Here is a 10,754-nt window from a genome sequence, read left to right as displayed (position 1 = left end):
AAACACACGTTCATCTTTATGCCATTTATAACAGTTTCATTTTATTGAGTCTATCTCTGGTTTTATTAAAAGACAATTGTCAACAGTCTATTTCTATATTTAGGTCTCCTGAAGCTGATATAGAGAAATTATGCTGGCGTAGAAGCTTAAGGGAACTCTTTAAATTAATTGTCAAATAGTACTTATTGTGTATGCTATATATAAGCTTTAGAAATTTTTTTAAAAATTTACATCTACTTTCACAAATATAACGATGGCATTGTAACACAGAATTCAGTTATCTCCCCTTTTATCCATATGTTACTTACTCATACATTTTTAACTAGTTAGATTCTATATACATAAAGATTTTCAAGACTTTAATGTATTAACTTTACCCCTTTGTTGTATGTTTAGACATGGCAGCCAAATGGAATGTATGTTGGCAACAACATACATACGTTTTGATCTAGATAGTCTAATGATTGTTGTGATGGATATTTAGTTTAAAAAGAATGGATGGTGTTCTGGCCTGACATTCCATGTCTAAATATAGAACAAAGGCATGAAATTCATGTAATTATCTAATGTCTTGAAAACCTTCATCAATATAGAAATCTGACGGGTTAAAAAAATGTATGTGTTTGTTACATAGTTGTTTCAGTAGACAATATATTTGTAAAAGTTTACAGATAATGGATGACAGACGTCATCATGACAATGGCTAACACAGACCCAAAAAAAGGTATAACATTAATTAAGGCAGATACTTCAAATGGTGCTTCAGCTGACTCTACAATTCTTCAAAAAATGTTTGCCAGCTAAGTTAGCTTCCAAATCATACTTTTTTTATTGGGATAGTTTATGAATCAATGATGAATACGCAATGCATTAAACGTTGCTTCCATCTGTTACCTCCTAATAATATCTGTTACCTCCTAATAACATCTGTTACCTCCTAATAATGATTATTCAGAAGGAGATGAAATCATTATATTCACAGTAATACATAAAACAAAAAAAAAGTAGAATTAACTGTCTTTGGTAATTTCTTAAATGCAAAATAAAATAATTAACGAATGTTTAAAACAATAAATGCATATCCAGGTGATTTCAATTCATTATGTAACAAATGCAAAAAGGAAGACAAATAGTCTTAAACACAGAATATAACAATGTGGAGATGTGAAACAGAATACAAAAATGTGGAGATGTGGTACGAATACCTATGAGAAAGCTGATAGTGATTTACGTGATTGTAAGTCAGTTCCAAGGCAGCTGTTCATATTCAGGTGAGTACATCATTCCGAACACGTCGTAGTTCACATGATTGTGAGTATTCATGAGTTTTCGTTTACCAGTTGTTCAAAATCAGGTGAGTTCATCTTACTTTTTTGTCATTTTTGAAAATGTCATCAATTAATAGGAAGCATTTTCTTTCAGAAAAAAACCAACACAAATGTGCCTTTCTAGGAATAAAGGCAAAGTAGTAAATAAACTCATCATAGATACCAGGACTAAATTTTGTATATACGCCAGACGCGCGTTTCGTCTACAAAAGACTCATCAGTGACGCTCGAATCCAAAAAAGTTAAAAAAAGAAAAAAAAAAAAAAAAAAGCCAAATAAAGTACAAAGTTGAAGAGCATTGAGATCCAAAATTTCTTAAAGTGTTGACAACTTGACAAATACAGCCAAGGTAATCTATGCCTGAGGTAGAAAAGCCTAGTAAACCACTGTTGAAAATAGTCATAAATCGATTAAGTGAAAACAAATCTAGGTTACGAACTAAAAACTGAGGGAAACACATCAACTATGAGAGGAAAACAACGGAACAATAGAAAAACTGAACTGCAACAAAAACAAACGCCAACATACATAGAAACGGACTATGAATTTGAACAGTCTGAATATCTGTAAGAGGCTTCTAAATCTGATGCAATACCCAAAATTTTAACTGAATATTAAATGTCAAAACCAAAGTATGTAACCTGCAGTTATGGTAATAATTAATAACACTTTTAAAAAGTCTATGAAATGTAGCTTCAGTAGATCTACCCCTCTTAGTGGTTTTGAAAGTTGACACATACAAATTAATTAGTCATATTATCAGAAGACAATTTCTAAATAACCCTGTTACATATAATTATAACCATTGCACCCTTTTGATAAATTTGACGAATTCAAGAGGCTATCCTTAAATACCTTCATAAAGGAGAAACCACCTACCGAGTGAACTTTAAAATCATATGTCTTCATTTTAATCACATGGTCTTACTATTTGTATAAGCATCTATGTTAGTGATTGTGCCTGACCTATTGTTTTAATCTGAGAGTAAAAATCCTACACAGGATAAAGTCCCATTTAAGTTCGAACTTGTATGGTTTTAGGACAGAAGATTAGTTGAGAGGACCTGGTGAAATAGAAGTTATTATAATCTATGAAATATAATAAAAACTGCTTCGCTGAGGGCAGCTGGATACGCCCGCAGAGGTCCAACCCTAACAGTTGGGGCAAAAATGAACACAATATTCAAGATTGATACAGGTCTGAATATGGATTGTAAGTAAATATTTGACATATCATAGGTTTCTGATCAGTGTAGTCAAAGAAGTTGAGACGAACAGACGGACGGTCAACTGTATACCATAACACGTCCCGTAAACAGGCATAAAAAAAATGCATAGACTATTGTAGTATACATTTTAATGACTAAATATGGCAACAAAAATTAACAGCATCCTTAATGATCTACTAATGGCAAGACAGTTGCAAAAATTAAGGTCAGACTCATAACAACTTCTCTACTATGGCTTAATGACAAAGGTCATTCATCATGTATTAAATTATATAACATTAAATTTAAAACAATAAACTATGACTAGCAACGAGAAACATGAAATAAAAGTTAAAATACAACTTTAATGGCAGCTTATATATGTTGACTTGGCAATAGATTTCCACCTATGGCAATTATCATCAATAATTCTTTAAATTTGAGATAAACCAAAAATTGTATATCTTCAATCTGATTTCTGACTGATTTTACTGGTATCAAATTCAGACCTGATTTGTAAGGATGTTGCTACGAATGACTGAACAATCGACATCAATTTTACCTAAAAATTAAATTCTTATGATTGATCATTGGATACTTAAGAAATAATTCATGGGGGCTTGAATATATCGTGATTTTACCACGGGTTGGCCCTTTATGACAAATATTTTACCCCTGAGCGATAGCGAGGGGTAAAATATCGGCATAAAGGGACAACCCGTGGTAAAATCTAGATATATTCAAGCCCCCATGAATTATTTCGATTCTGATAGGACACATACGGCAATTCTTTTGGATCGAAGCGCTCTAGGTGTAGGCAAATATTTGCCGTTCCCATAAATAAACGCACTAATAAACTAGCGTAAAAGAACGGAGCAAACTGCATTAGTGACATTCTTAAACTATTTAAAATAATGTATTTAGACAGTTTTGGATGAATTTGAATGATAATTTATTTATATGTTTTATATGATGTACAATAAAGGGCTTTTGCCACATTTTAGCATCATTTGTGTATGTTTCCTTGTGATGATTTTCGGATTCACAAGCGTGTATTTTCCCGTAAAATGCTTACATTCTAACGTCATTGTTCTATGACGTCGGGTATCTCATTCATAAAAAAGCATATGACGTGGGAGTACAATCGGAACAGCACTGGCAATATATTCATATTTTACCACGGGTGTGTACTCAAAGCGTTTGAAGGACGTCATGTTAGAATTGACATTAATGAAAGAAAATATCAGAACTAACAAACATTTGATCTGTACGTGAACACTGTATTACCACAAAGTAAGTTAAAAAATAATTTAAATCTAAATTATTTTTCCGTAATCAGTTTACTAATTATTTTATACTTGTTTACTTTCTAATTATAAAGGAATAAATTGCCTTCCTCACTAATATATCTAAAGAGTATGTTTTGGAACTAGGAATGAAATTTTCGCGGATGTAGTTAGACCATATGTTCAATAAAATATATTTAATTAATGCTTGTATAATGACTTTGGCAATAACACGAAAATTTAAACATGTCCTCAATCCACAAAATTTGATACCTCTAAAAATAATGGAAACCACAGTATCACTAATCTCAAATAGGTAAAAATTCTTACTTAATCTAAAAGATATCATATTTGTTACATATATACTGGAAGTACTGGATACACCATAAAAATAAAAAGATTTCAAGTATTGCATGATACTCAAACAATGTATCAATACACTAACTAGGCAGGCACATCTCTTACGGCCCATAAGGTAAAATGCCAACTAAACAGAATCAATTTACAAATATGTAAACAACAAAATAACATTTCACAAAATGATGATTTAAATTTTGATTGCAAGTTAAATGATATGAGTTGTAATTTCAAATGTTATTGTGTAATGCAAACAAAAAAATGCTAAAACGAAGCACAACAAACAAATATTATATACAAAGAAAAAATAGAACTTTTAATTACCTATCCAAAATAATGAAACACTAAGATGGACCAATATAAAATTTGAAGACCTTAGTTATGACTATAACCTTCTATACAACCAAAGCTAGTTTATACAATGAATACAGCTGATATTTACCCACCCATATCTGAGATGTTCAAAGTGCATTCCTTGCATTGGTCCCATACTTAGACTTATGCAATATTAGATGTAAAAAATGACAACAAAAACCAACTACATGTAATGATTCCCCCATTTACTACATTTAGTGCAAAAATTTACTGTTGATTACCTATTAAAACATTAACAGTACTAAATAAGACTTATTTACACTTTTCCCTTACCAAATGAACAATGCCTTATTTCTGGTTCTTGAAAACTGACATGCAAAATTGTTTTGAACTGTATAATGTAGGTAGCCAGTATTAAACAAGATAAATATATTGATTGTGACTGATAATACCCAATGTTATACTAGAACTTATTTCTTACAAACATTGTCATTTTATAAGCTTGAAACACACGTTCGTCTTTATGCCATTTATAACAGTTTCATTTTACTCGGTCTATCTCTGGTTTTATTAAAAGAGAATTGTGAACATTCTATTTCTATATTTAGGTCTCCTATATATAGAGAGAAATTAGCAGGCGTAGAAGCTTAAGGGAACTCTTTAAAATAATTGTCAAATAGTACCTAATTGTGTATGCTATATATAAGCTTAAGAAAAATTATAAAAAATTTATACATCTACTTTCACAAATATAACGATGGCATTGTTCAGTAACACAGAATTCAGTTATCTCCCCTTTTATCCATATGTTACTTACTCAAACATTTTTAACTAGTTAGATTTTATATCCATAAAGATTTTCAAGATTTTAATGTATTAACTTTACCCCTTTGTTGTATGTTTAGACATGGCAGCCAAATGGAATGTATGTTGGGAACAACATACATACGTTTTAAACTAGATATTCTAATGATTGTTGTGATGGATATTTAGTTTATAAAGAATGGATGGTGTTCTGGCCTGACATGCCATGTCTAAATATAGAACAAAGGCATGAAATTCATGTAATTATCTGATGTCTTGAAAACCTTCATCAATATAGAAATCTGACGGGTTAAAAAATGTATGTGTTTGTTACATAGCTGTTTCAGTAGACAATATATTTGTAAAAGTTTACAGATAATGGATGACAGACGTCATCATGACAATGGCTAACACAGACCAAAAAAAGGTATAACATTAATTAAGGCAGATACTTCAAATGGTGCTTCAGCTGACTCTACAATTCTTCAAAAAATGTTTGCCAGCTAAGTTAGCTTCCAAATCATACTTTTTTTATTGGGATAGTTTATGAATCAATGATGAATACGCAATGCATTAAAAGTTGCTTCCATCTGTTACCTCCTAATAACATCTGTTACCTCCTAATAACATCTGTTACCTCCTAATAACATCTGTTACCTCCTAATAATGATTATTCAGAAGGAGATGAAATCATTTTATTCACAGTAATACATAAAACAAAAAAAGTAAGTAGAATTAACTGTCTTTGGTAATTTCTTAAATGCAAAATAAAATAATTAACGAATGTTTAAAACAATAAATCCAGCCGGAAGGGAGACAACTCAAAACGATAATATGGAAGACTCCATTTCGCCTGAAGGGGTGTTCTACGATAAGGATTTTTTTTTAATTTAAATGATGCATATGATTTAAAATTATGCAACAACAATAACCTTCAATAGCAGAAATACATAGAAAAAAATCCCATGAGTTATAAATTAATTAACTGAGTGGAGAATCCAGAGCAACCATTCAATCTAAAAACCCCTTGAAGTCAAGAAAACTATACGCATGCGCATAATTTCCAAAACAAACCCTGGAGCAAGAACGTAAATCAAATGTTTATTAAACGACCTATATGGTTCTCTGTTTCTTTATGGAAGTACAATCTCAAATATCAGTTTCATAACGGTAACATTTAAGAAAAACTCCACTTCAGTTCTTAAATGACATTCTATCAGAATTCAGAGAACTCTCGCATTTTATCAAAACTGGGAATTCCCTCTGACGTGTTTCTAAATTTATAAAAATACTAAATATAAATACTGCTTAATTCTGATTTTCCGTGTTGTTTAAAACACGCATATAAATCAAGGGAATTATCAAACATGAAGATTATGAAAAGAACATTATAGGAAAGTTGTTTAAGTTCAATCCCTTTGTTTGTTTTTACCTTTTAAAGCAAGACAATCATAAGAGTCTGGGATGATCCTTAATGTTTAGAATAAAACGATTGACGTGAGGGCAATGCTCTGAGCCACCGGTATAAGTCTACAGATTGCTTGAAAGCAATCGTATCCCAAAAATCAGATTTTTCCTACATGCAAATTATTCGTCAAAATTAATTACAAAACTTTTTTTCTAAAACATTCATTAAATGAAAAATTCCTGTCAATTCTGTTACATTCATGAAACTTATTACATGATTATCATTCCTAGAAATTGTAAAACTACCGAGTGAATGATTATCCACAATCAATAAGTCAAAAGTATTGCTATGTATATAAAAATGTAAGAAGTCATGGCACAACAAAAATTAAAAGAAAATGCATGGCACAACAAACATTAAAAACAGCAACATGGCACAAACCAAGTAAGCAAATGCAGAAGAAAATCAGTAATAATTTTAAAAACATAATTGCTAAAGAATATAACAAGTTAACACCAACTACAAAACAATAGAGATTTAATAATAAAACAACTTAAAGCAGAAGGATTGTACACTTTCTATTATATATGCCGGAATACTCTAACTGATATTATGAATCAAAGTAAAATGTTTATTTTTGACTGCTTTTGATGACCTTTGTTCATTTTGCCTTGATCAAATAGGGTGAAATATGACAGACAATCAACAGCTACTCGACTACAATAAAAACAAACAGACAAAACCATCTTAAATCTATGTATAACTAATTAAATACCAATGAACGAAAGGCAGCCATCATAAGGAATGATAACACAACATAACAAATAAAAGAAAAACACAAGGAAAATTAACTGAACCTAAAAATAACTGAGGGGTGTTGTAACAGTTCATTTCCTTCTTTTTGGTTTAAATAAATTGACTATAATGCTGATTTTCCATTTAATTTGTATCATTAAAATAATAAAAATAAAATGCATAGAGCTTTAACAACCTGACTAGCTTTAAAACAAAGTAAATATTTCAGCACTCAGAATTCATTTAAAACATAAGAGTATGTTTGTTGAGTATTTGGCATCTCACAATATCAATTCAATAACACATTTACACTCTGATTAATTAAATCACAATGATAAATCAACATAATTCATAGAAAAAGTTTACTACTGGATGTTTGAACTGCCTATTTGGCAGTAACAGTACTGATATCTTCAGTAAAATCAGGATCAAAAATAATTTTAGTAAAAACCTCCTATGTTCCGCCTTATTTCAAATAATATGATTGGAATTAGTAGTTTATCAAAAATTAATCATATTAGTAACCAAAAAAATGATTTGTAGATCTTAATTTTCTTGTCAATCAGTTTTGTTGCTTTTTTTTTATTAAATTTCTCTCTAATAGTCCCTATCCATTATTGTTTTCAGGAAAATATCCCAAAAAGTGTTTTAAAAAGTTCATACAAATCAACATTTTAGGGCAATAAATCAAATAGGAATCATATGACAATTTTGACAGAATAACAGATGTTCACTTTTCCATCTTTTGTATGTTCCTTCAAGATTCTCATATTAACTACAGTTAACATTGCATCTTGCCTCTTTGTTCTATTTTTAGCCATGGTGGCCATGTTGGCTGACAGATCTACTATAATTCACTAAATAATAACTGTTACACTCAGATCCTTCATGTAAATTTTAAAACAGTGGTTCAATAAAGGCAAACAATGGTCAAAACAGCCAGTTAAGGGCAATTACTGCTTCCAGGAAAATATCTATGTTTAGGTATTTTTTTAAATCTTGCATTACTAATATTATTTGTTGATTTAAGTTTCTTATTATAAAAACAGTTTGAAAGATACTGGTTATAAAAGGCAATAACTTCTACAACAAGTTAATCAGTATTTACTTTTTGGCATTTTTGATAATCTTTGAACTACTGTTAACAGTTTCTGTTGGTTTATAATAATTATTTAAGAAAAAAGGTAGACATATCACAAGTTTACAGTAAAATTTTATTGCACTGGATAAGAGGTTAAAATGCTGATTTTGGTAAATAAAATAGTCATACACAAACTCTATAAGGAGTCATCTGGTGATTTTTTGTAAAAATTGAAGGTGAGATTCTGACCGATTTTTTTCATATTTTTTCTCTTATGTTCAATTTCTATTCACAGTATCCATGAAATGTGATGAAAAGTGATGAAATATCTCATATAATTATAATCCATAACTTTTGGCCAGATTATCTAAAAAATATTAATCTTATATAATCATAACCCATAACTTTCGGCCAGATCATCTAAAAACTATTAATCTCATAAAATTATAACCCATAACTTTTGGCCAGATTATTTAATTATATTAACAATATCAAGAAAATATGACATCTCTTAAATAGACAATGTAATCATAATGAATAGACTTATTCTTGCCTTACAATCTCAACATTTATGTTTTAAACTTTGTTTCTTTTCAATAAAAAGTCTTACTCATCTCACATAATATAACCCCATTGATTTTCTAGTCTTTACAAATATCATATTAGCTTTTCACAATCTATACATTAATGCTTTAACCCCTTTTTTCTGAATATTAAATCGTTTACACCGCCATCATCTCTCTGCATTTTTAACAATGTGTCGTAGCCTTTACTCTCCATGTATCTCTGTAACTGGTTATGGCCACCAGTTTCATGAACGTACTCCACTGCCAACATTTTGATATCTAATTTATCAAAAGGAATAGTTTTTAATACATTAAGTTCATCACCCTCTACATCTAAACTGAAGAAGTCTATCGTTGTTCTATTCAGTGCTAGCATGAAGGAGTAAAATGGAAAACATTCTATTTCTACAGGATCTGAGGCTATGTGTTGCTTTCTAATCCAATCTTGTGCATCCTTATCATGTACTATTCTTCCTCTGTTAAATGCTTTGTTAAATGTCAACTGGAAACCATAATAAGATAACTGTTAGTACTTCAAAATATCTGCATAATTAGTGGTCAACTTTTTATAATTTTTCTGATGACTCCTCAATTAAGCCAGTAACTTGTTATTTGAGGATGTCAAACATATGAATTGTATGATTCATCACAAAAATTTGGGTATTTTTTTTGTTGGCTTTTTAGGTAGTCATACAATTGCAAAGAGTTAAAACTGACTATATAGCTATGACAGTAAAAAAAAATGTGTCTGTTTGAAATGATAATATGCCAAGGAACAAGTTAGACATGTTGAATAAAATAAATAGGGAATATGTCTATGGTACACAGATGATGGCCCCACTTGCATATGACCTTATAAAGGGACATAACTAACGAATAGTATAAGTGACACAACCCAAAGTTGTACTTGATCTATGTTTTGCAGTATTATGCATTGTGTATAAGATTCATAACATTTGGTTGAGGCAAACTAAAGTTAAAAAATGGAAACCAATATTGGGACAGACAGACAGACAGACAGACAGACAGACAGACAGACAGACAGACAGACAGACAGACAGACAGACAGACAGACAGACAGACAGACAGACAGACAGACAGACAGACAGACAGACAGACAGACAGACAGACAGACAGACAGACAGACAGACAGACAGACAGACAGACAGACAGACAAAGGTAAAACTTATTGTCCCTTCTGCAACGGCAGTGGCACATAATCCTAGCTTTCTTTACTCCAGGGCAATGAGAAATTTAAAGACAGACAGCAGCCACAGCGTTATTATAAGTTTAGAGAATCACACAGACATATTGTCTTGTTTGGCATAATTACTTTAACAAAATACTTAAAACTGAGATAATAAATTCAAGTTCTTTAATACCTACAACATCTTATAAAGATTTAATTGTAGGCAAACATGCTTCAATAAGGACTGAATGCAAAGCTACTGCTGAATACAAACAGGTTCCCACTGGGTTTTGGCTCCTTAATTTTTTCAACAATCTTTATAAATTTGACTATTTTTAAATATAGTATTAACTATATCCAGTAAATAATTGAATATGAATAACTTGCTTCTTCTGACTTATGCTCTTACAATCATTA

The 10,754-nt window shown here is 30.6% G+C and overlaps 1 protein-coding gene across 1 annotated transcript in view; it reads right to left on the bottom strand.

Moving 5' to 3' along the window:
* Positions 1 to 2,670: 2,670 nt before the first annotated feature.
* Positions 2,671 to 10,754, bottom strand: part of LOC139513260 (uncharacterized) — a 65,726-nt gene continuing 57,642 nt past the window's right edge. The window contains exon 5 of the mRNA XM_071301593.1: positions 2,671 to 9,650. Within this exon, the coding sequence (XP_071157694.1) occupies positions 9,267 to 9,650 (384 nt within the window). The 3' untranslated portion in view covers positions 2,671 to 9,266. The remainder of the gene's footprint in view (positions 9,651 to 10,754) is intronic.

The sequence above is a fragment of the Mytilus edulis genome, chromosome 2, assembly GCF_963676685.1.
Source record: "Mytilus edulis chromosome 2, xbMytEdul2.2, whole genome shotgun sequence".
In the NCBI taxonomy this organism is placed as follows: domain Eukaryota; kingdom Metazoa; phylum Mollusca; class Bivalvia; order Mytilida; family Mytilidae; genus Mytilus; species Mytilus edulis.
Note: the sequence above shows the minus strand (reverse complement) of the source record. Positions and strands in the feature narration are given on the sequence as shown.